General features: G+C 32.2%; 1 protein-coding gene across 4 annotated transcripts in view; it reads right to left on the bottom strand.

The window, feature by feature from the left end:
* Positions 1-27,883, bottom strand: part of TECRL (trans-2,3-enoyl-CoA reductase like) — a 110,440-nt gene that overhangs the window by 33,487 nt on the left and 49,070 nt on the right. For all 4 annotated transcript variants that reach the window (XR_004628858.1, XR_004628860.1, XM_034671742.1 and 1 more), the window contains exons 3-7: positions 21,862-21,906; positions 15,531-15,634; positions 7,570-7,685; positions 5,031-5,136; positions 3,688-3,760 (exon numbers count right to left, since the gene is read on the bottom strand). Coding sequence is in view for 2 of the 4 variants with exons in the window: in XM_034671742.1 (XP_034527633.1) it covers positions 3,688-3,760; positions 5,031-5,136; positions 7,570-7,685; positions 15,531-15,634; positions 21,862-21,906 (444 nt within the window). In the remaining 2 variants the exon portion in view is untranslated. The remainder of the gene's footprint in view (positions 1-3,687; positions 3,761-5,030; positions 5,137-7,569; positions 7,686-15,530; positions 15,635-21,861; positions 21,907-27,883) is intronic.

The following is a 27,883-nucleotide window of genomic DNA, read 5'->3' as shown; positions in this document are numbered from 1 at the left end:
AAATGAGTTATATGACATTAAGAAATTTTCCCCTTCAATATTCATAGTTAATTTTTAGTATTTATTGAACTTTGTAATGATTTACTTTTAGCATGCTCAACTAGTTTTGCTGATCTTAGTAAATATTCTGTTGTTGGTATTTCAAGCACAGATATTAAGATGGCTTAACATTTTATAAAATCTAAAATAAAGCTTGACTACTCCATTCATTTCCATTTCAAATTTTATAAACACCAGAAGTAGACTACAAAAAATAATTGTTAATTAAATGTGAAACCTCAACCCTTGTAGCACTAGAGCCTTGAGGGCTGCAGTAAAGGGTGTGAGGAGAGAAAAGTCCGCAGCAAATAAATGAAATGGAATTCTTTGATGAGGACAGCTATTTTTCTCCACATTTAGGAACTGAGGATTTAGGTTTGGTACATTGTGCTTTCCATCAAATTGCTTCATCTGAGCCAATGGTCAAGACATTTAATAAAGTTATAAACAGAAAACAGTATGTTGCAGAAACAAACTGCTTCCATTTTTTTCTTATTGAATTACATTTAATATAATAATTATATATTTATTGTTTATTTTAAGAATGCTGATAGCAGATTTTATGTGATTGTGTGACTATAAGGAATTTTTCTTTTTAATCTTCATCATTTCATTTTACTACCTGTCATTTTGAAGGTTTACAATCAATTCATATTTTTGCTAGAGTTCCTATGGAGAGAAAATAAATCAAACTATGTCAGCCAAATTTGGTCTTTTNAGGACTCTACACGATATTTATTCACTTTCTAGTTGGAATCAGTATTGTAATCTGATATATGTTTTCACAAAACTGGATCCTACTTCTATCTTATGCATTTAAGAGTCTTGCACACGGGGTGCCTGGGTGGCACAGAGGTTAAGCGTCTGCCTTCGGCTCATGGTATGATCCCGGCATTATGGGATGNACATTTAATATAATTATTATATATTTATTGTTTATTTTAAGAATGCTGATAGCAGATTTTATGTGATTGTGTGACTATAAGGAATTTTTCTTTTTAATCTTCATCATTTCATTTTACTACCTGTCATTTTGAAGGTTTACAATCAATTCATATTTTTGCTAGAGTTCCTATGGAGAGAAAATAAATCAAACTATGTCAGCCAAATTTGGTCTTTTAAGTCTACATAAAGGTTTAAAGGAGTCTGATATGGAAGCTATTTAAAATTGACATTTTTTTCATTTTTTTTTTAAGTGTGCCAGGTTGTTCATCATTTCTGTGTAGTTTGAAGAGAGTTTTGATGCTGGCAATTTAGTATGTGTTTAATTAGAAAGAAATCGTACATACATGGTGGTGTATACCATGGGTGATTAATGNTCCCTCTCTCGCTGGCTGTCTCTATCTCTGTCAAATAAATAAATAAAATCTTAAAAAAAAAAAAAAAGGAGTCTTGCACACAGTAAAATTAGACTTGCAGGGCCTCGTTTTCCCAATCTCTAATTGGGAATATTAACACTTACATAATGATGTCTCTTATTACATAAGAAATATAAATTTTACAATTATTGACAAGCATTAAGTTTTCGATAAATATTTTGCACATGTTAATAACAATCAGCTTCTATTATTTTGTATCCGGTGTGTGAATTTTTCAAAGGCTCCTCTTAAACATACTGTGGAGCAAAAATATCTGCCTGTTAATGCTTTAATATTAGTAGGTATATCTTTTGATAAAATATTTTTTTTAAATGAGTTATATGACATTAAGAAATTTTCCCCTTCAATATTCATAGTTAATTTTTAGTATTTATTGAACTTTGTAATGATTTACTTTTAGCATGCTCAACTAGTTTTGCTGATCTTAGTAAATATTCTGTTGTTGGTATTTCAAGCACAGATATTAAGATGGCTTAACATTTTATAAAATCTAAAATAAAGCTTGACTACTCCATTCATTTCCATTTCAAATTTTATAAACACCAGAAGTAGACTACAAAAAATAATTGTTAATTAAATGTGAAACCTCAACCCTTGTAGCACTAGAGCCTTGAGGGCTGCAGTAAAGGGTGTGAGGAGAGAAAAGTCCACAGCAAATAAATGAAATGGAATTCTTTGATGAGGACAGCTATTTTTCTCCACATTTAGGAACTGAGGATTTAGGTTTGGTACATTGTGCTTTCCATCAAATTGCTTCATCTGAGCCAATGGTCAAGACATTTAATAAAGTTATAAACAGAAAACAGTATGTTGCAGAAACAAACTGCTTCCATTTTTTTCTTATTGAATTACATTTAATATAATAATTATATATTTATTGTTTAATTTAAGAATGCTGATAGTTGATTTTATGTGATTGTGTGACTATAAGGAATTTTTCTTTTTAATCTTCATCATTTCATTTTACTACCTGTCATTTTGAAGGTTTACAATCAATTCATATTTTTGCTAGAGTTCCTATGGAGAGAAAATAAATCAAACTATGTCAGCCAAATTTGGTCTTTTAAGTCTACATAAAGGTTTAAAGGAGTCTGATATGGAAGCTATTTAAAATTGACATTTTTTTCATTTTTTTTTTAAGTGTGCCAGGTTGTTCATCATTTCTGTGTAGTTTGAAGAGAGTTTTGATGCTGGCAATTTAGTATGTGTTTAATTAGAAAGAAATCGTACATACATGGTGGTGTATACCATGGGTGATTAATGTAGTAGGCAATCCAAGAAGTAAATCCCCAATAAAAGGCACAACCCTACAAATAAAACACAATAAAAGTTAGTGAATATATATAAAATCTATCATGTCATTTGAAAGCATCCCAGACACTTATATGCCACACTGCAACTTTTTTTTTGTATGAAAAATGGTATGTTCTAAGCAAGATAAATGAAATGCCTCCTCACCCAATAAAGTAGCATTTTACAAGTACCTATTTGATATCACTAAGGAAAGGCATTACTTTGTGCAACCCTTATTAATATAAATGGGTACTTAGGATATAAGGCAAATGTAACAATATATTTTAAAAATAATTTTCAAGAGTGGTCTTTGATGATCAAATGTGAAACCTCAACCCTTGTAGCACTAGAGCCTTGAGGGCTGCAGTAAAGGGTGTGAGGAGAGAAAAGTCCACAGCAAATAAATGAAATGGAATTCTTTGATGAGGACAGCTATTTTTCTCCACATTTAGGAACTGAGGATTTAGGTTTGGTACATTGTGCTTTCCATCAAATTGCTTCATCTGAGCCAATGGTCAAGACATTTAATAAAGTTATAAACAGAAAACAGTATGTTGCAGAAACAAACTGCTTCCATTTTTTTCTTATTGAATTACATTTAATATAATAATTATATATTTATTGTTTATTTTAAGAATGCTGATAGCAGATTTTATGTGATTGTGTGACTATAAGGAATTTTTCTTTTTAATCTTCATCATTTCATTTTACTACCTGTCATTTTGAAGGTTTACAATCAATTCATATTTTTGCTAGAGTTCCTATGGAGAGAAAATAAATCAAACTATGTCAGCCAAATTTGGTCTTTTAAGTCTACATAAAGGTTTAAAGGAGTCTGATATGGAAGCTATTTAAAATTGACATTTTTTTCATTTTTTTTAAGTGTGCCAGGTTGTTCATCATTTCTGTGTAGTTTGAAGAGAGTTTTGATGCTGGCAATTTAGTATGTGTTTAATTAGAAAGAAATCGTACATACATGGTGGTGTATACCATGGGTGATTAATGTAGTAGGCAATCCAAGAAGTAAATCCCCAATAAAAGGCACAACCCTACAAATAAAACACAATAAAAGTTAGTGAATATATATAAAATCTATCATGTCATTTGAAAGCATCCCAGACACTTATATGCCACACTGCAACTTTTTTTTTGTATGAAAAATGGTATGTTCTAAGCAAGATAAATGAAATGCCTCCTCACCCAATAAAGTAGCATTTTACAAGTACCTATTTGATATCACTAAGGAAAGGCATTACTTTGTGCAACCCTTATTAATATAAATGGGTACTTAGGATATAAGGCAAATGTAACAATATATTTTAAAAATAATTTTCAAGAGTGGTCTTTGATGATCAAGTAATAAATATGAATGAAGTAATAAAATAATAAAAAATGTATTACATAAAATATACTAATATTCATTTTCCAACAGTAAGTGAATAAAATAATGAATTATTTAATCATTAGTAAAACGTATCTTGATATATTATAAAGGGAAATGTCCTAGTTCGAAAGTCCTAGGCTATAATACTGATCTTTTACTGATATGATAAATTTTAATATCTTCCACCAGAATAGAAGCTAGTCTAAATGATTTTTGAGGTTTCTAAGAGTTTTGGAGTTTATGGTTTTATTATAATGACAGCAATAGAAAGGCTTGTTGAAATTTTTACAAAACAGATATTTGCCAAAAAAGACAGGAAATTTTTAATAAGGAAATATTTCCTATAGAAAGTAAATTTTAAATTGGAAATTAAAATAAGTTGGAATCAGAATTGGAAAATTGAATTGCAGCATATTATCCAATGTAACTTTCCACTTCAATATTTCATAAAACTTCCCATTTTCTTGACAGCTATTTGATGGGATGGTTATTAACTTCTGAATTCACCATTTTTTGGAAGAGCAAAGACAGTCATCACACTGACAACTGTCATAAATACAGTGTGTAATTTCATCATTGTTATCACACAGATGAATTTCTACAGGAGGGCTCATATATGACATCCCTCCTCCTCAAGCAACACTTAAAGAATCTGAATTCAATGCTAAGTATTTCCAAAATTAAAGGTGCCTGAACATACATGGCTTGTAAGAAAAGGACATGGGAAATCTTTTCTGTAGGGTTATTGGTTGAACACAATTCCAGTGAAATAGGTCACTCAGGAAGTGGCATTTCAGGAGCGGATGTTTGGCTGACACAGTTGAACAGAAAAATCTAAGCATGAGGAAAATAAACATGATTGTATCATTTTATGGATGACCCAATACACAAAACTTCTCAATAATAATTAAAATTACAAACATATCAATTCCCACCTTTATCAAATTTTTCAAAGGTGTATGTCCTGCAGAGACTTTATGAACAAATAAGGTTTCCAAGAGATAGCGGATATAGTGTATACAATGACAGAAGCAAGCCAAGCTAGAAAGAAAATAAAACACGAACATATTAAGTTCCCTTCCAAAGGTCTGGCTTGCCTTACATGCAAGACATTTTTTGTTAGTTTACTACAATACTATATTTATTAGGAAATGTTTCCAATAATCAAAACCCTAATGCTTATTTTAAAATTTTTATTCTAGAAATTTTCTAAATTTATTTCACAGTAACAGTACTGTCACAACAGTCTATAAATTTACTTCCGATGACAATTAAAATATTTTATACCAGTCATAATCTATATGGTCACACCTACCCCAGGAATACATAATAATTATAAATGCAGCCATATCAAAATGTCTCATGAATGAAGCAGAAAATGCACAAGTTTTTTTCTTTTGTATACTGATACACAATGTTACATTAATTTCATGTGCATAACGTGGTGATTTAACAAGTTTTACATTATCCTATGCTCCCCACAACTGTACCTGTCATCTATCATCATACAGTGCTATTTAAATATCATTGACAGTATTCTTTATGCCGTGCCTTTTACTCCTGTAATGTATTTATTCCATAGCTGGAAGCCTGTATCTCCCATTCCCCTTTACCCATTTTGCCTGATCCCTCACTCTTGTCCTCTCTGCCATTGGAGACAACATGGATGGACCTAGAGGGTATTACACTAAGTGAAATAAATCAGATTGAGAAAGACAAATGCCATATGATTTCATTCATGCAGAATCTAAAAAAAAAAGAAGAAGAAACACACAAAGAAACAGAATCAGACCTATAAATACAGAGAACAAACTGAGGGATGCCAGAGAGGAAAATTTACAAGTTTTAAAAATACCCAAAATTAAGTTAGAATTCATTTGACATTTTATAGTATTCAGAATAACTGTCCTGTAGCAAGAACCATACATTGAAATGGTTTGAATTTCATTTTTTATGGAGTCCTTACAGCTTCTGTTTTGTTTAGTTTGTTTTATGTTTGGGTTCTGCCTGCCTAACAAATTGTAATATTTTGTTTGTTTCTTTGGGTGTTTGTTTCTGTTTCTGTTTTTCTAATTGAGCAACTCCTGTTGCCATTTATAAAACTATTGTTTTAAAAGTAAATGTCAGATATGATTTACAGAAGTTTATTTTCTTGATTTTGCTTAAAATATATTTGTTTCAGATATGATTTATAGAAGTACATTTTCTTGCTTGTTCTTAAAATACATTTCTGTTAAAATCTGTACTGAGGGGCACCTGGGTGGCTCAGTCATTAAGCGTCTGCCTTCGGCTAGGGCATGATCCCAGGGTCCTGGAATCAAGCCCCACTTTGGGCTCCCTGCTCTGCTGGGAGCCTGCTTCTTCTTCTCCCACTCCCCCTGCTTGTGTTCCCTCTCTTGCTGGCTGTCTCTCTCTCTGTCAAATAAACAAATAAAATCTTTAAAAAATAATAAAATAAAAAAATAAAATCTGTACCGATTTTGTTAAAAATATAAAATTTCAAAAACTGTGGTTGCTATTCGGAAAAACCAATACGGATCAAAAATTGCACATTAAACCAATAAAGTTTGAACATAAAAATCAGTATATCATATGCTGTATGTACAATCAAACATTGAGTCTCTAAAGGAATTTATTTTAACAAAATGAATTAATGATTTCTGGTTAATAATAATAGTGACTTTAGGGAAAACAAACACAAACCAATCTGCCTAAGTCATCAGGGAACTTATTATTATTCATTAATTCATAAAAAATGTAAGCGTGCACCTATTAGGGGAAAGACATATTCTCTGTGTGTCTAAATAATAGACAAATTCTGTGAGAAATGAGAGAATAAAGTGTGGATATCCAGGAGCAGAGCTTTCTAGATACTAAGACAAGCAAAAGGAAAGGTTCTGACTTAGGAGAAGGTTTAAGCCTTGTAGGTTTAAAGAATAGTAACCAACTGTCAGTCAATTCCCTTAGAATTACACCAGGAAAAAAAAGTGCCTTTTTTTTTTTTTCATGCTGTGTTATATATCTAGTACATGTTGTATGCTGGTCTTAAGTATGAGTACAATTACATTGTCTTTACAAACACTTCACCCCAGACTTTCTAAACAAATTGGTCATTTCCTTATTCCCTCACTAGAGAGAAAAATGGTAAAGTTCTTACTAGGCCCTGAACATCTTGCCCTAAGAACCAGTTTCCCCTTGCCTCTCTCTGCTTCTGCCATACTAGCTTTCTTTTTGCTCCTACAAAGCATTATGAACAAAACATTATGAACTTATATTACCTCGACTTTAAGGTACACTTAATAGATCCTTATATGTAAATTTGCAAGTTGGTGTGTATACATTATATAAAGTTACTTAAAATATATTTTCTTAAATGTAATTCACTTTAATTTGGTTTATAAACAAATTTTAAAATTATATCTTTGTAGGAGTTTATCTCCTCCTTAATCTATAGGTACTATATGTATTACTTACTGTACCACTGGGTGGCGTAATCTTCTAGAACTCTCTTTTATGTCATATATGTATGGGATCCTCAAATAAAAGAGGAGATATATCAGCAGAGGTCCTGTGTATTCAATCAAAAATACCTGAAAATAAGAAGGTGATTTAAATCAAAAAATAAATTTTTGTAGATATTATTAAGATTTACATACAAACAAAATAAGCATGTCTACAGACAGCCTACTGAAGGAACTGGTAAAATGGACACATAGCATTATCTCTTCTTTAAAATGAATTGCACTGAGTGCTAATATAATTCACAAGAAGTCTTCCTTGCAAGAACTAGCCAAGACTTAAGGAAAAGACAAATATAAATGGTGAATTTAAAATAAAAATAAATATTGAAACTAATGTAATGATTTCTCATAAATAGTACACAGGAGTTTGTATTTATCTAACCAAACTATTATAAACGCATTTCTTTGTGTCTCCCCAGCCCCATACACACTCCAGCTATAATGTGAACTGTTCCTACCACTGAATGGAATTGGGCTACAGTGACTTTTTTCTTTTTCTTTTTTTTTTTTTTTTTAATTTACATGGATGGCCGGGTCATCTTGATTTGACACTGATTCAAACTGAAATAATTTATTTCTCTCTTCTGGAAATTTTAGACTTTAACTCTTGTGAGTCTGAGTAGGTAGTTAAAAGGATTGCCTTCTAAATTCTGGAGCTGGGAGTCAACCATATATAGGGAAAGATATCTGATCTATAGAGATACAATCATAAGATTTGGAAAGATAATTGGAAACAAGGCTGTTTGATTATTCACTAGCTGACTGGCTTTCTGATTGTTTTCTAAATCTTATGACTGTCCATTATTTAGTTTTGTTTTGATGCTAAAACCAGGTTAAAGTCACTCTAGAATTCAAACAGAGGAATGGAAATAATTTACCTCTGAGTGTTCAGAAAGAAAGAATACAGACATGGCAATGATAAATTCAACTGCCATTACTGCTTTGCTTTGGTCTTGGCCAATTTCATCATTTTCTAAGAAAGAAAACTTAAGGTTGCACATGTTTTACTCATATATGCAGGTGTGCACATTGATTAGAAATTATGTTCTTATTTCTCGTGAGAACTTTATATAACTACATGGTTAGAATATATGATATATATGCATGTTTTATAAATATAATTATATCCGTGTGTGTATATATACATGCATGTATNCTGCTTTGCTTTGGTCTTGGCCAATTTCATCATTTTCTAAGAAAGAAAACTTAAGGTTGCACATGTTTTACTCATATATGCAGGTGTGCACATTGATTAGAAATTATGTTCTTATTTCTCGTGAGAACTTTATATAACTACATGGTTAGAATATATGATATATATGCATGTTTTATAAATATAATTATATTCATGTGTGTATATATACATGCATGTATGAACTTTTATACATGTAGGTTTCTTAAGGTATACTTTTTCCATTTAACAGTATTGATCATCCCATTAGCCATAAAAGACTTTTATATGAGGGTAAATAGGCAACGTCTGATAAAGTCATGTAAAGCAACTTTTTTACTGATAAACTATATTAATTTATGGCATACAACATGCCTGATTATTCACATGTAAAGAAAAAAGTGTTTACCACTTTTGAATGTCTGATAACAGACTTTAGTTAATATTCCAGAATAATTAATTATTTTATTACTACAAAAAGTTTAAAATATTTATTTCTATGCCAGCTGATCTAGTCAATTTTGAGCAAATTCTCTAGTAATATATCAGTAATGAAAATNGATAACAGACTTTAGTTAATATTCCAGAATAATTAATTATTTTATTACTACAAAAAGTTTAAAATATTTATTTCTATGCCAGCTGATCTAGTCAAGTTAATTTTGAGCAAATTCTCTAGTAATATATCAGTAATGAAAAACGTTATGAACAATAGTTAACCTTGACCACATGTCACTCTTTATTAAGTTAATAAAAATGCTATCACAAATATGAAGTTTCTTTGGATCAGGAAATTAAACTACGGTCTTATCTCCATCATATCCTAAAAATAAGTCAGGAGAACCTGTTGGCTTCCAGTAATATGTTCAATGCCCAATATTTTATCACAAATATTGTTCATGCTGAAACATGGGGGTTAAAACAGTACTAAGNGCCAGCTGATCTAGTCAATTTTGAGCAAATTCTCTAGTAATATATCAGTAATGAAAATCGTTATGAACAATAGTTAACCTTGACCACATGTCACTCTTTATTAAGTTAATAAAAATGCTATCACAAATATGAAGTTTTTTTGGATCAGGAAATTAAACTACAGTCTTATCTCCATCATATCCTAAAAATAAGTCAGGAGAACCTGTTGGCTTCCAGTAATATGTTCAATGCCCAATATTTTATCACAAATATTGTTCATGCTGAAACATGGGGGTTATAACAGTACTAAGGTAAGAAGGCTATATCCTGACCTGAAAACAGTAAAGAATGATAAGAAATAACTTTTGGACAATGCATCTTTTAAAAAAAAAAAAAGTCTATTTGGGTGCAAATAGAAAAAAAAGGGAGAGAAATGATTTATTAAACCTAGAAAGTAATCAGAAAATAGTTTTAGAATAAATAAAAACAAGGACCAGACAGACAAATAGTCGTAAGACACACTTCTGAAAAAGGAATTTTCTTCTACTAAAAAGGAACAAATCCAAAACCAAAGCCAAGTAAACAAACAAATATGCCAGTTATAAGCCCTAGTAAATCAGATGAATTTGCAAAAACTAAGAAGTCCATTATAAACCAAAAGTTTAGTAGAAATTATATATTCAAAATAAGAAGATATATTATTTTCTCACTTTGAAGATATATATGTATATGTGCGTGTATATACATACATATATAATATATATACTACTTTAAAATTCGAACTTATGTCCAATATGAAATTATTTTCATGCTTTTCCTTTATAGAATGTTCACTGTATTAAACTAATGTGCTGCTTTAAATGTTAAATTTAAACTGATACTAGGCATAGGATACTAGGCATCCTAGGTAACAGATTTTTTTTGAAACTTCTGGGGACTCTTCAACTTGGGATATGTCTAAATTGAAAAAGGAAGAAGACAACAAGAAGTTTTAGAAATATAAATTGAAACACACTGCTGCAATTTTTGGGAACTGATTAGAATCTTTGTGCTTAGACTGTGCTTGATGCATTTCATCCTCTCGTGAAAAAAAGAAAACTTTTTAGTGCTATTATTATTGGGATGGTGTTGGCTTTACTTCTTTTTTAAAATTGCAATTGACAGTTGAAAACAAAATAAATTGCATATTTCACAATTGTTGAAAATTACCAACAAAATAAAGTAGAACCATCCTTAATCTTCTAAGGATGGGAGAGCCATTAATATTATGAGAACATTTCTCAACAGTATATTACTTTGTACTGAATGAGAACTATTAAAGCTAGTATAATACTAAAAAAAAGTTTTATTTTTATTTAAGAATTTTTTGAATAACATATAATGAAGAATTTTATTCTAGGTTATTCAAACCATTGTAATGAGATCAGCAAGAAAAATTGATCAAAATGCTTTTTAGGGTTCAAAGAGCTACTGAGTCATTGAGAATTGGAAGGTCAGGATTTTTAGGACAGGACTCTAGAATAGTGATTGACTCTAGGATTTGAAGTCTGATAGCATCCTGAGAAGAAGACTAAATCTTTTGAGGGTGCCTGAGAATGGAGGGACAAAAATTGTTGGTTCGCATCTTTTAAAGACAGAAATGGCCTTATAAAATCTTCAGGATTTGGGTTAAGATCTAGAGCCATGATGAAGCAGAATTAGATCTATCTTTATAGGTACCAAAGTTCAGTCTGAAATCATTTCAGTCATCAATTGAATTAAGATGACCTGGGCCAAATAACATCATTAGTCCATCTACAGGATGATAAATCAGTTTGAAAAGAGATAACATGATCCTAGGACTCAAATTATCTTTACAAGTTGTTCATATGTATTTTCCTGTACTAAGTCAGAAATATAAATGTATAACAGGAGTAAAAATATTGTTATCAAATCCAAAAGAAATAGCAGACATTCAAAAGAGATAAACAGAAGATCCACATAGTAGAATTATCAGACACATACATTTAAAAAATGATCTTTTATATATTCAAAGAAATAAAAAACAAGATTGAGTATTTCAGCAGGTATTTGAAACCTCTCAGAAGAAAAATATGGAAATGTAATATGAATCCCAGGAGGAGAATACAAAGAGAATAACGGAAAACCAAATGTTAAAGAGATTATGATAATTTTTGAAATTAAATATTTATACCAAAGAGTAGACTCAGATAACACTATAAACCCAAAGCAGGATAAATAGAAACATAATTGTAACTGTGTACATCATAGTAAAACAGTGATAATCAAAAGACAAATTTAATATAAGCCAGAGAAAAGACACATTATTTCAAAAAAGCATAGTGGACTTTTCAACAGAAACATGGGAGTCAAAATCAAAATAATGAAATTTTGTAAAGTGAAGACAAAAATAACTGCCAATATGGAATTATTTTTTTCCACAAAAAAATTCTTCCAAAATAGTTAAATATATTTTAGGATGAACTGACTGAGTTGAGAAAATTCATCAATGGCAGAACTAGAATAAATCACCAAAGATGTTCTTCAGGAAGAATGATGATCACAGATATAAGCTCAGCATTAAAAGAAATAACTAAATTAGAGTGAAAATGATAAATCTAAATAAATATTAGCCATATAAAATTATACTAGTGGATTTTTACTTAAAAGTACCTAGAAAATTAAAATATAGCACAATAGAAGATTAGTCAAGAAGAGATTAAATATCATAAAGTCATTCAATTATCTATGAAGTATCTTCACATCAGTAAACCTAAATTAAACAATTTCTATTAGTGTTCAATATTTTAAAGATGCACATAATCTCTTCAGTAACCAGGAGAGTTGGTAAAAGAGAAGATATTCTAGCCAAAATAACCAAGAGGCTAATAGAAAATAAAACATGACAATTAATTCCAAATGGGGAAAGAAAATAGAAACAGAACAAAAGAATTGTAGACCACAGGAAACAAATTGAAAGAAAATACTAAGCCTGGTGATAAAATTAGATATTTCTTTACAATAAAAATAGACTACGATTAAAATGTAAAACATAAAAAAACTATTAAACTACTAGAAGAAAACATAGGAGAAAACTCCCAGATTTACACAGCAAGGCAAAGGATTCTTACATATGACAGCAAAGACAAAAATCCTTAAAACATTGGCAACTTAAACTGCATTAAAATTGAAAACTTTTTGCACAAAAAAAAGAAAAAAAAAAGAAAACCACAAATCTCATTAAGAGAATGAAAAGACAAGCTAAAACTGAGAGGAAATATTTGCAAACCACTTATCAGACAAAAGACTTTATCAAGAATATAAAAGGTACTCTTAAAACTCAACAGTGTGTACCAGATAAGTAAAACCTTATGTTCATACAAATACCTACACACAGATTGATAACAGCTTTATTTATTGTGAAATACTGAAAGGATCCCAAATGCCTGTCAGGGGGAGAATGAATAAACAAACTACTACTTTCATATAACCGAATACTACTCACCAATAAAAGGAACTGAGTATTGATACATGCAACAACCAGGATGAATTCCAAAGGCACTGTACTTAGAGAAAATTAAACATCAATCTCTCAAAAAAAAAAAAAGAAAAAACCACAAAAAAAACCTGTCTAATGCTGTTTATAGCGTTTGCCACACGACAAAAATATAGAAATCAAGAACAGATTGGTGGTTGCCCCAGGATAAGGAAAAGAGTGTATAAATATAGAGATTAATATGAGAGAGTTGATTTGTGCGAATGGAACAATTCTGTATCTGATTGCAGTGGTAGGTACCTGAATCTTTGCAAGGGATAAATTGCATAGAACTATAGGACACACAGGAATGAACATAAAAGTGGTGAAAAGTGAACCAAATCTTTAATTAATAGGATCTATATAATGAGGATTATTATATTAAGCCTCTATCCTGTCTTTCAATAAGTTCAATGAGGCAAATATTTTCTCAATATTCTGTGACAGCACACTCTTACTTGATGAAAAATATTATTGAAATATTATTTTTAACTTTGCTAAAGAGACTATCTCTATAAAAACAAGAAACAAACAAAAAAGCCAACCCTATGATACTGCTTTTATTATAGAAACACATTTTAATATTTTATAAATGTACAAGAATGTTACAAGTGGTAAATATCACTTTTATTGTATAATTTAGCAGATATAAAGTGGGTGTGATTGCACTGTAATGTGTATATTTTTAGCATTTAATAGGACTGACTCATTTGGAGCAAAAGATTGTGTGAACCATGGGGTTGATTTAAAAATATTCACCCTATTTCCAGAGTTCTCTTTGTCACCTAAATGACTTTCCTCTCAAAAAGAGCTATAATTTTCTAGTACAATTGTCCTAGAATTCCACCTTAGCACTTTCTCTGCTCAGTGCTTATCCAAATGATGCAGCTGGAATTTCTAATGAACTCACCATTAATGCCACTCGTCATGACAAAACTTCTGCAGACAGAATTCCCTTTTCATCATAAATGTGGACAAAGACTATGAATATTTTAACCTTTGAAGGTTAGAATGTGCTTGTCTAAAATCTTCTTTAGTAAAGGTCTGTTGATATCACATTTAAGTATTAAACTCTTTGCTTACATAATGCATGCATTAATAGGCTCTTTTATAAATATTATATTTCACAAGAATTCAGAATACTCTAACCTCAGTTTTTTTGTGCAACAAATTAGTACTCAAAAGCTCAACAAAGGAACTTTGAAAACTAAAGCAACTATTTAACCAATAACACTAAAATATAAATAATGAACTAAATATAGGAAGACAATGTATATTAAAGTAAAGATTGTCAGAAAATTAAAAGATATGACAACATTTTAGTAAATGTGAACCTGAATTTCTCTATTTGAGAATTAAATAATAATGAATAAATAGTCCTGTGCTTGCCTTATTTTAAAAATTGAGTGTTTACAGGGAAAACTTAAAGCGCTGTGTCTGATAATGTTGATTGTTAATGATGGCAAAAAGGAAAGCTATCTTAATATAGAAAATATTAAAAGTGCAATCCCATCACAGATATGAAATAGAATGTAATTGGAAAAACTTTAAAATTCTAGAAAATATAAATAAAATAATTGAATTGAAAATAGAATGATTGCACTATTCTTTGTATATCAGTGTCAAAATTATTTATCAAATTAACTCTTTGTCATAAAATATCATGTAGTATTTCGTCTTGCTCTTAAAGCTATTCCATCTATCTATTCCGTAACTCATGAATAGTTCAATGCATGCTTGTCCTAGTGTCAGGTATTTTCTCTGTTTCTTAGTCCTCCGTGTCTTTTAATGCAATCTTCATTCTTCTAATGCCATTGGATTCAGTTGCCACAACTTTGAAAGCTCCTCCTTCAAGAAAAGCCAACCACGTAACTCAAAGAAGTCTCACTACTTCATTCTTATTTTCCAAAATGCCCTCCCTTTGCCTTAGAACATTTTTTATTGCTTTCCAATGTCAAAAGAGTCTTCGTATCTCCAGGTTTCTAGAAGGAAAAGCTGAAGAAAGACTTAACTAACAAGGCATGGAGGTAGCAGAAATAGGGCCAACAGTCATAGGATAGATTGACATTTAAAAAAAAAGAATTTATTCTCCTTCTTCCAACTGTGTATTTCCATGGCTCTGATTCTTGAATGAAATTTGGGGCATGGTTACTAGTAAGAATGGAAAACTTAAAATGCCATTCAGCATAGTATTTTTTATCATTATGAATTTATTTGATAAAAATTGTCCTTCTGTCAACCAATTATTCCTATTAAAATGTAGGACATGTATATTGCATTTCAAACTGATACTTACTGTAGTCCAACTGACCTGTTGACCTAGGTCCGTAAAATAGAGAGTGACAATGGAGGAAGCTGCAATGCTTTGAACAGTTATGTAGTCCTTCAAAAAAGGCCCACCTTAAATAATAAGGAAAAGTATTTTAATACAATTTCAAGGCATAGTGATTTTTAACAAACAATTTTTAATGTGAAAAATTGTGAATGCTAAATCATACATAGAAATTACAATGTATAATAAATATTTGAAGTAAAATAAAAAATGTCTAGCAATTTTTCAAATGTACAGTAGTTTCCCACTTCTACCTAAACAAAGTGCAGACTACGACTAGCTACTACCCTGCTGTGTTCTGAGAAAATGTAATATTAGATAATATCATAATCGAATATGATACCAGGTATTTTTAAAGTATAATTGTGGCGGGGGGGGCTCCTGGATGGCTCAGTTGGTTGAGCATCTGCCTTCAGCTCAGGTCGTGATCTCAGGCAGGGCCCTGGGTGTCAAGTCCCACTTTGGGTTTCCTGCCCAGTGGGGAGTCCGCTTCTCTCTGTCCCTCTGCCCCTCCTCCCTGCTTGTTCTCTCTCTCTAATAAGTTAAAAAAAAATCTTTAAAAAAAAGATAATTTGGGGCATCAGTAGACAAAAATGTCAACTGTTCTCTAAAGTCTTTTATTATATGATAAATTAGGGTGAATAAATTTTAGTGGTCATTGAAAGTATCAGCAAAGTGACTTGATTTAAGTTTTAAAAGATCTCTATGGATGCTGTGTGGAAACTGGGAGGAAGGGAAAAAAGATTACTTAGGAGGAACTCAAAATTCATCAAACAGGGATTTTTTCAATTAAGATGGCACTGATAGAAATGTTAAAAGTTCATCAATTTCAAAAGGGGATCCCCTCCTACATTGTTGGTGGGAATGCAAGTTGGTACAGCCACTCTGGAAAACAGTGTGGAGGTCCCTTAAAAAGTTAAAAATTGAGCTACCCTATGACCCAGCCATTGCACTACTGGGTGTTTACCCCAAAGATACAGACGTAGTAAAGAGAAGGGCCATATGCACCCCAATGTTCATAGCTGCATTGTCCACAATAGCCAAATCATGGAAGGAGCCGAGATGCCCTTCAACAGATGACTGGATTAAGAAGCTGTGGTCCATATATACAATGGAATATTACTCAGCTATCAGAAAGAACGAATTCTCAACATTTGCTGCAACATGGACGGCACTGGAGGAGATAATGCTAAGTGAAATAAGTCAAGCAGAGAAAGACAATTATCATATGATTTCTCTCATCTATGGAACATAAGAACTAGGATGATCGGTAGGGGAAGAAAGGGATAAAGAAAAGGGGGGTAATCAGAAGGGGGAATGAAACATGAGAGACTATGGACTATGAGAAACAAACTGAAGACTTCAGAGGGGAGGGGGTGGGGGAATGGGATAGACTGGTGATGGNTTACCACGTATTGCATGGTGCACTGGGTGTTATGAACAACTAATGAATCATTGAACTTTGCATTGGAAACCAGGGATATACTGTTATGGTGACTAACATAATATAACAAAAAGACATTAAAATAAAAAAAAAGTTCATCAATTTCAGATATGTTTTGAACATAGAGCAAGTTCAACTTGAGAAGAAAGTATTTCAGTGAAATAAAGACAGCTCTTAGATTTTTGGCCTGGGCAATTAGGAACCTTGTAATTTCATTAATTGGCAGGAAGAAGACTGGGGAAGGAGCAGGATTTGGGGGTAGAAATTAAGATTTAAGTTAAGGCATGTTAAGTGTGTGAAATTTATTAGACATTCAAGCAGGAGCTGTCAAATAGGCAGTTGGGTAGTTGTGTCTGTAGATATTTGAAAGTCATTAACATATAAAGCCAGGCTGTGTGATGAGATTATTTAAGTGTTCAGTTTGAAAAGAAAATGGAAACTGAGACAGGTCTCTAGCACTACAGGCTTTCAAAGTAATAAGAGAAACATACAGCAAAGATTACTGAAAAGGAGTTTCTCATGAAATCGGAGAAGAATAAACTGATGTCTTAGAAGACATGCAAAGAAAATGTTCCATTCTTAATAATAAACACTAGATAAGCCTGACGTGTGGAATAAAAGATATGTACAAAGATGTTCTTTTTCGCATTATTTATAATTGCAAAACAATTGTAAAAACTTTAATCTTCATAAATGAGATAACGGTAAATGTAAATTGTTTTATCCAAACAAAGATATACCATACAGAAAGAAAAACAAGTGGACTAGGGCTAAATGAATCTCACAAGTATAATGCTACTATTATTGTCATTGTAGTTGTTTGTATTTATATTATTCTTTATGCTAATCTATCTGTGATTTATCTTTATCCCTAGTCATGAAAAACTGTCCTTTCATTCTCTATTTTTTAAAGATTTAATTTATTTATTTGAGAGAGAGAGAGCAAAAGAGAGACAGCATGGGGGAGAGGGGAAGGAGAGGGTGAAGCAGGATCCACACTGAGCAGGGAACCTAAAGCTGAAGTGGGGACCCTTCCAGGACACTGGGATCATTACCTGAGCTGAAGGCAAATGCTTAACCGACTAAGCCACCTAGGAGCCTTTCATTTTCTATTTTTCCAAGACACATTAAATGTTAATTTGTGACTATTTTTAGATGATATTCAGAATCCAATACATTGATTTACAATTACAGGTACTTTAAAGTAAAATAAAAATGTGCAATTTTTATATATTAATTTTGAAGATGGTATTTGATAAAGCCAATATGAGTATGGTAGGCTATCATTCCCTTGATTAAGTTATGTTATGGCTTTATAAGAGAGATTATTCAGGTGGGTCTGAGCTAATCATGCCTTATTTAAATCTGCATGAATATGTGTAAGCGGGAAGAATTCAGATTCAGAGTCCTGGAATACTAGTACTACAGTATGAGAAAGATTGCTGGGATGAAGATGGAGAGAGCCACATGGCAAAATGCAAATAGCCTTCAGGAATGGAAATGGCCTATAGGATGTGACAAGTAGCAAGGAAATAGGAACCTGTCATACAGCCACAAAAACAAACAAACACTCGAACACACACACACAACTTTAGACAATAAGAATGAAGTCAGAGGTAGAATTTTCTCAAAATCTTGAGATGACAATTTAACTCAGCCAAACACCTTGATTCCAGCTTTGTGATACTCTGAGCAAAGAATCCAGCCACACTGTGTCTTCAAGCTAATAAATGAGTGTTATTTTAAGCTCAGTTTTTGGTAATTTTTTACACAGCAATAGGAAGTTAACACAACATGGATCAAGGTAAAGACTTTGATATACAAATGGCCAATGTCATTTTGACAATCATGTATAACAACAAGAAATGTAAATAAAGACAAAACAACCTGAGATCTTTGTACTGCTTGAAAATGCTGAAAACATCTTTCCAAAATACATCTATTGACTCCTTTGGGAAGGGGATTAGTTTCTACTCCTCTATCACTCTTGATGACTTCAAGAAACAGACCATTGGCATATTTTTAAAATGCTGTCCCATCAATATGACAGTTGCATAGGAGGACCTGAGAGAATCCAGGAATGTCATTAATCATGCCACTCAGACTCAGTAATCAGGGAACCTTGGCCTTGGCCTTCTATGTCTATGTCCTTTTCCAAAGGGAGAGGAATGGGTAGGGCCAAAAAATATTTCTAAAACAAGAACCAATGCCATGGGTATCAGGCTTCAGCCACTGAAGGCCCCTGAATTTTCTACCCAAATTAATTTAAACAAACCCTCACTCTTGTACATTTCTTCCTAAAAATGGGCCAGGTACTAAGGTATTACCTAGAGGTTTGTCTAGTCTCTTTTATAAGTAGTATGGATGATTAGATCCAGGGCTGGGAGGAAAGGACCAAGTCTACCCATGCTTCACCTTTCTATTGTAGAAATCCAATGATTTTAAGCACTAGAAATTCAACTCTGTGCTTCCAGAACATTATTAAGTATATTAATCAAGGTAGGAAGAGAGAACACCAGTTTCTATGACAGAGGTATGAAAATCGTGACTGTAGTTCTTTACCATTCCCATATCCACCCCATTTACAATGTGACTTTTAGTACCTCCTGTAAGAGTTGGTGCCCATTTCCCCACTCCCTTGCATATGGGTTAGCCTAGTCACTTACTTTAGCTAACAGAATGTAGGGCAAGGGATATTATACTTCCAAGCCTGGGACTTAAGAATTCTTCAGTGCTTGTGCTCATTTGTTTGTACTCCTGAATCCACCATGAGAACAAGCCCCAAATATTCTGCTGAAGCATGAGAAACCACATAGAGTAGAGAGGATTAGCTACAGTCACGGCCATCCTAGATCAGCCAGTCACCAAGTACCCACCAGCTGACTGCAGTTGCTTGAGTGGACCCACCCGAGTAAGGCTAAGTCCAGCTCAATGAGCACAGCCACTGAGTTTAAAAAAAAAAAAGGTTGTTAATTTGCCCATGAAAATCAATGTTTGCTATTTTCTTTATGTTTTATTGACGTCTTTTGTGTGTGGAAACTGCAAAAGACTAAATCTGCATGATGTCATTGCTCATAGTATAAGCATTCTGGCAAGTATATTCTGGCAGGAAATATATGTAAATATTTAGGCCTTGCTTTGTTTCAATGTTTTCTTTCCTTAATATTAATAATTATAACATCAGTTACCGTGGGCCAATCATTATAGTGCTTTATAAACATGATCTTATTTAACACTTCTAAAATAAAAACCAAACCATTGGTTAGGTTCTTTATTAGACTTAATGAAAGAAGACCCTATAGATAGATAAGCAGAAGAGTCAGGTTTTAAAATTCTGCATTACTCCAAACAACCTCTTTGTACCACGTCCTGCTTAGCTCACTAAAATAATTGACTCTTTTTTTTCCCTATTATGTTATCACATTCTTATTCAAGGACACTTAATGGCTATATTTCATTCAGATCATACCTGTAAATGTATGTGAAGGGAAACCAAACATATGTGTGAGGAGAAAGTAAAAAGTCACATTCACCAGGAAGGTTGAACTAACAGAAATTCCAAGTTTCTTGTAGTGTTCTTGAAATTGAATTATATTTTATACTGATGACTGTGGCATTCTAGAGTCTTCATTATATAAGAGTCAAGTACCAAAAACAATACCACGATGTAATTTTATGTTATTTGAGCATCCGTGTGTTGAAAGGCATTTATATGGTTGGCATATACTAGGCCCTGCAGAGGCAAAAATAAGCTAGATGAGGAGTTTTCTCTTTTAAACTCTAGCCAGATAGGAACTTGTCTTTAACATTTGAGCTTGGAAGAATTTGAGATCATCAAGAAAGTATGACTTCCAAGACTATCATGGATTACTACTTTTTCAGCATAGAGGTCTCAGAGAAACCTGGAATGTCTAAGAAACAATGAAAACAAACAAAACACCTTAGAAAGATGCAAGGAAATCATCATTTGTCCTCAAGTAAAGATAATATCTGAGAAAGGATTGCCTGAGTATTATAATTAGCAAAAGTACCAGAAAAAAAAAGACAGTTCACTTCTGTATAGAAAAATTTAGAGACTGAAATTCCTTAATAGATGTCTTTTGTAGATTTACTATTATTGACTTCAAGTAAGTATTCTTCCAAAATTTATATTCTACCCACAGCTCTTATTCAACAAGTCTAAATAAAGGTCAAGTTGATGTAATATCAGGGACAATCATTCTTAGCAGGAGTAACTTTTAATTGTATCTATTTATAATTTTTTTGAATGGAGAATAGGATTTGACAGCTTGAGAAACTTGAGGCTTAATACTGAATATGATATTTTCCCTAGAATTCATTCATTTCTGTTCCTCCTTAGCTCATTTATTCTGCTTAAGAAAGAAAGAAAAAGAAAGAAAGAAAGAAAGAAAGAAAGAAAGAAAGAAAGAAAGAAAGAAAAAGAAAGAAGGAAGGAAGGAAGGAAGGAGGAAGGTAGGAGAGAAGGGGGAAGGAAGGAAGGAAGGGGGGAAGGAGGGAAGGAAGGAAGAAATTACTGAACAATATGCCTGCGAATATATTAGGTGATAATAGAATGAGAGAATAAAGCAGTAAATCTTTCAAAACAGAAAGGTATTAGTTCAAATCCTGCCTCCAATGCACATGACAGTAGATGTGTGAAAATTATCTTCTTGAGACTAAAATTCCTCATGCAAAAAGTGAAGCACTAGCTTATGGGGAGAGTCAATTGGCATAACTGATTCAGAGCACTTACTACAATGCCTGCCGTTTAGTAAGTGATAAATATTAGCTATTGATGACAGAAAAGGGATTCCAAATTAAATAAATAGATCAGTGAAAATTTATTCTTACCTCGTTCTAGCTGTAGGCCAACTCGGGAAGGATACCACTGTGGACCTATCCCATGAAAAATAAAGCATTTAATTGTCAGCACAAGTGTATACACATTTTAAAACCTAATAGTCTCTTTGGGTAGATCCCTCGTAGTGCAATTGCTGGATCTTAAGGTAATTCTATTTTAAACCTTTTGAGGAGCCTCCATACTGTTTTCCAGACTGGATGAGTGATGTTGAGCATCTTTTCATGTGTTTGTGGGCCATCTGGGTGTCTTCTTTGGAAAAATGTCTATTCATGTTTTCTGCCCATTTTTTAATTGGATTATTCCTTTTTTGGGTGTTGAGTTTTGTAAGTTCTTTTTATATTTTAGATACTAACCCTTTATTGGAAATTATCATTTGCAAATATCTTCTCCTATTCTGAAGACTGCCTTTTAGTTTTGTTGATTGTTTCCTTTGCTGTGCAGAACTTCTTATCTTGATGAAGTCCCAACAGCTCATTTTTGCTTTTGTTTCCCTTGATCCAGCAATTGCACCACTAGGTATTTACCCAGAGAATACAAAAATACTAATTCAAAGGGATAAATGCACCCCAATGTTTATAGCAGCATTATCTACAATAGCCAAATTATGGAAACAGCCAGAGTGCCTTCAAATGATGAATAAATAAAAAAGAAGTAGTATATATGTACAATGGAATATTACTCAGCCACAAAAAAGAATGAAATCTTGCCATTTGCAATAATGTGGTTGGAGCTAAAGAGTATCACATAAGTGAAATAGTCAGAGACAGACAAATGCCATATAATTTCACTCCTATGTAGAATTTAAGAAACAAAACAAATGATCATAGGGGAAAAAGAGAAAGAGGCAAACTAAGAAAAAGACTCTAAACTATAGAGAATAAACTGATGGTTACTAAAGGGGTGGTGGGTGGAGGGATTGGTTAAATAGGTGATGGAGATTAAGGAGTTCACTTGTGATGAGCATCAGGTGTTGTATGTAAGCATTGAATCACTACATTATACACCAAAAACCAATATTACACTGTATGTTAACTAATTGGAATTTAAATAAAACAAATGAATAATCCAATGAAAAAATGGGTAGAATACATGAATAGACATTTCCCTCCCCACCCTAAGAAATCTAATAGTTTCTGTTGGAAGACAGATTCAATCTTGGAAAGTGCATAAAGTAGTTATCTAGTGTCATAAATGGACATAGATCTTGCAGGGTGCTGATAAGCAGTAGTGGTTAGTTATGATGAGAACTTTAGGGTGATAATTTTCTGTTTTTCAATCTGGGGACTGGCTACATAGATATGTTCAATCTGTGGACCTGTACCAAGGTATATGACATAGGACTTGTGCACTTTATGTAAGTTATTCTTCGATACGGTGCTTAAATAACTTCATTTAAAACCAAGGAACATTGATCTCATTCATTTTTTTCAAATATTGGCACCTGAAAGTGGATCATTTCTTTACCAGGAGTAAAGCACACTACTGGAATAATATGTATTATCGACTTAAAAAGTTATAAGCCTACTGATCATAGCAGACCATCACTTTAGTATCTTTTCCTTATACTACCATTAGGAATAAATACATAGTTTACTAAAGAATTCTACATGGATAAGGAAATCAAAATACATTTACCATATACAGCCATAATAGAAAAATTGGTTCACAATTACCAGAATATAATTATTTCCTCTTAAAAGGAATTCTATGTTATTATTTTAAAGTTTCTATTGAAAATTTAATTCTTAACTTTGATATCCAGTATTAAGCAAATTAACTTGATTTATAATTAATTAAAAGAAGAGTACTGTCAAAGGAACATTCTGCATTGCTTTTTTGTTTTCAAAACATTACTTTTTAAAGTGGTAATAAGAATGATGGTAATAAGATATAACTAGACTATTGCAATAAATTCTCTCTAAATTTATTGCAAAAAACTTATATATGCATATTATCATGGACAAATAACTTATAAGTCAAAAATTGTAATCACAAGTTTAAAGCTATTTAGGATTACATATAAACAAAATTTAGCATGACAAATGAGCAGACACAAAATTTAACTTTGATATTTGATTTTTTTAATTAGAGAAAAATGCAGTTAAAGCACTTTTTTGTTTTTGTATTTACTAATAAAATTTTTTATTTATATAGCCATTGGTTGTTCTGGAATGTATATTAACATTATTTACTGAAAGATATTTTAAAATAATTACTTGTATTACTCATAGTGAAAATCTGCTGCCAAAGAAGATATCATGCAAATGCATACAACAGAGTCTTCTATAGTTTTAATTGAGTTTCGAGTATGGGTATTGGAGAAAATACAAACATAATGGGAATCCATTTATATTGAACATATAGTCATTGAGCACCTATGACGGGTGTACATAAAAGCTGCCAATTTCTGTCCATTTAAATAATATTCACATGAGATACTGCTTTCAACAGCATTTTGTGATGCCTCCTATGGTGGAAATGAAAAACTATCATTCTAAGCCCATAGATCTGTCTATGAACTAGATAACTGAATACTGGCTAAACCCACAATGATATATCAGAGAAATGAGAAGCTCCAAACACTTTTGGGAAATCCATGTCCTTCTAACTCTGTCAACATGTCTAAATTATAAATCTACTTATGGAATAAACTTGGCATTTGTGGGTTGTGACCTTTTAACACTGTGTCCTAGTGAAAAACAGTTATTAACTGCCTATATAAGCCTTTAGATTAGTTTCAGTCACTGCTCAAAGAACAAAGAATTTGCTGAAATAGTCTGTGCTTGTTGTGGGAAGGTGGAATAGGTTTGAAAAATGGCAGAAAAAAAGACAGTATAAATAATAAAGACTACATGTTGCATAAAGATTTTTAGCATGGATGAATAGTCTAAAAGATTATGTTGTGGAGTACATTTAAGTTAGACAGCTGGCTTTCAGATGAATTATAACTATGCAGGAGATCTAATGCTTCTGTCAGTCTTCAAAATTATCAAGATATTGAACTTGATTTGTGTAACTTTTTTCATATTCTAAACACGACTTATTGTTCTTTTCTTGATAATTGAAAGTGTTTAAATCACTAAGGGATGAAACTCCTTTATTATTTTATTTATTTTATTTTATAGTTTAGTTTAGTTTTATTTATTTATCTGAGAGAGAGAGAGCATGAGCAGGGACAGAGGCAGAGGGAGAAGACGACTCCTTGCTGAGCAGGGAGTCTGACACAGGGCTTGATCCCAGGACCTGAGATCATGACCTGAACTGAAGGCAGATGCTTAACCAACTGAACTACTCAGACACCCCAAGGGATAACATCCTAAATGGATAATATATTCGATATACATGTACTTTAATATAAGGTAGTATTTTCCAAAGTGTTGGTTGTGAGCCATTAATAAATTGAAAAATAGAATTAGTGTATTATTTTTAGCATTAAAGGAATAGAATAGAATAGAGTAGAATAAGTAGAGATGGGTCATCAAGACCCTGGATGCAATGTATTGCAATAAATTCTAGATAGGTTAAGTATTGTTTCCTGAACTTTTGTTCAATATTTTAAATTGTATAAGTATATTTTATTTTTATAAGACCAATAATAATTTCTTATTCTGAATCACAGTCAAAAATTTTGAAATCCATGAATCTTAGAACACTTATGCCCTCATTTATGACCCTCAGTAAAACTTGTCCTTTACTCCTACCTTTTTCTTGACTTCGCCAATCCCAGTAGGAAGAATAAGTTCTGAGAGCAGTTAAGGATTAAAAAACGTTAATAAATGTGATGGAACCTCCATATTGAACCATAGAGACTTCTGGGAATAAATGAAATGGTGATCCATTTTTGTTGTTACATCCTGGATTCTTTGTGGCTGGTGGTGTGAGATGAGATAAAGAATAAATAGAATATAGACCTAAGAAGTATGTTATGCAGAGCTGTCTCTGTTCAAAAGTTTATTGGAAGAAAGATGAAGTTCTACAAGCTTCTACATGGCTCAGTTTAATTCCTCAATATTCCAGAACTTCATGTAGAAGAAAATAAGCAAATTTGTCTGGACTGTTCACTGTGAACTGCCATTAGATACAAATGTGGCAATCAAAGCTAATCTTGGCTATGACAGTTCCAGAGAGTTAGAAACCATGAAGGCTTATTTTCCAAATAATTGGTATATACAAGGTAGGAAATAGGTTCTAACTCTTCTGAAAATTAACAATGACACCTATCAGTGACCTGACCCTTTAGATAATAAGCCTCAAGAAAATGTAGCATTTTTAAAAATAATCTTTATGCTCAATGTGGAGCTTGAACTCACAACCCTGAGATCAAGAGTCACATGTTGTACCAACTGAGGCAGCCAGCCACTCCAAGAAAACATAGCATTATAAATTAAAGTGTATCAACTGTTATTTCTAATAACCATTCAAAAGAAAAAGTAAATTTTATGTGTATATAATTATTATAGTATGTAATATAATATACAATATTATTTATATTTGTATAATTTATCCTTGTTTATATACACAGAAGCTTATTTCACAAAAGACCGAATAAAATTTATAGAAATCAAATTTATCATCAACTTATTTTTAGTAATAAAAAAATAACGGGATGATAGTATAGATGATTAGACCAGGCAGAAGAGAGAATTAGTTATTTGGAAGATGGACCAGAGGAAATTACTCAGAAAGTGGAAACATGAAGGATTAAGAGAATACAAAAGCAGCTTAAAAGAAATAGGGGCTAAAAGTGAATAATATATTAGGCATATGTAAGCATAAGAAAAAATTTTATTAATTACAACAGTAAACTATATATTCCTCCCCATATATCCTATTGAGGACAACTAGAAAAGTATGGCAAAATATTTTCTCAAATTCTCCACAAAGTAATTAGAAAAATGAAGCTCTGAGAGGACAGAAAGCCCAGAAAGCTGAGTCCAGCCACTGGAGCCATGTTCCCTTAGGGATATTGGCTAGTATTAGAAGAAACAGCTGAGCAGGACTTTCTACAGACTCACAAGCCTAAGGGAACAAAAGAACAGACTGCATCCCCAGTTGAGAAGCAGAGGCCCTGGTAAAAGCCCAATATTCCAATTGATATTGTAAAATAAGGGCAAATCAGAAATAAACCAGTTCCTACAGGAAATGAAGCTGAATTTTGAGTCATCTCAATTCCTGTTTGTATTCAACTGATCTGTAATCTCCACAGTCCAGCTCTCCTGCCCATGGAAGCAAAAGGAAATAATCTCTGGAGGCAGATAACTTCCTCCAGAGTCTGTTATAATCCTTACATATTTTCACATTTTTCAAATTTTCATGGATGGCAATTAAACTGATAGCAGATTTCTAAATGGGAACAATAAAAGATATTGAACAAATTGCTTCTAAATAGATATCTTTTAAAGAAAACATAAGAACATTACTGGAGTGAGAAATCTCACACTCCATAGACCCCTTCTGTCAGTTAGTAGATGAAAATTAAAAGGATCAACTTTTAGAAAAATAACTTAATTCCAGGACTAAGAGATAAGGTAAACTAAACAATATTGAGCAAAGAAACTGGCATATATGTGGATACTTCTATATTAAAATAACAGAATATCTATATAATTCATTTATATAAAATAATATAGATAACAGTAGTAATGTATATGCATATACAGAAACAAAATACTGGACAACAATAACATACAAAATGGAAAACACTAAAAAAAATGGAAAGCACTCTTTGGACTTAAAGCATTCTAAATACCTTGGATTATTTAAGAAGAATGTAGAAACATTGATCAATTTCAGATTTTGATTAAAAGATTTTGTTTGTTTGTTTATTTATTTATTTATTTATTTAAAATGGTGGAGGAATGGTAGAGGGGGAGAGAGAGAGAGAGAGAATCTTAGGCAGGCTCCAGACCCAGAGCAGAGCCTGACGTGGGGCTCGAACTTATGACCTTGATATCATGACATAAGTCAACATCATGAGTCAGACACTGAACTGACTGAGCCACCCAGGCTCCC

This window comes from Ailuropoda melanoleuca, chromosome 11 (assembly GCF_002007445.2).
Source record: "Ailuropoda melanoleuca isolate Jingjing chromosome 11, ASM200744v2, whole genome shotgun sequence".
NCBI classification, from domain to species: Eukaryota; Metazoa; Chordata; class Mammalia; order Carnivora; family Ursidae; genus Ailuropoda; species Ailuropoda melanoleuca.
The sequence above is the reverse complement of the archived record's forward strand: the minus strand, read 5'-3'. Positions and strand labels throughout refer to the sequence as shown.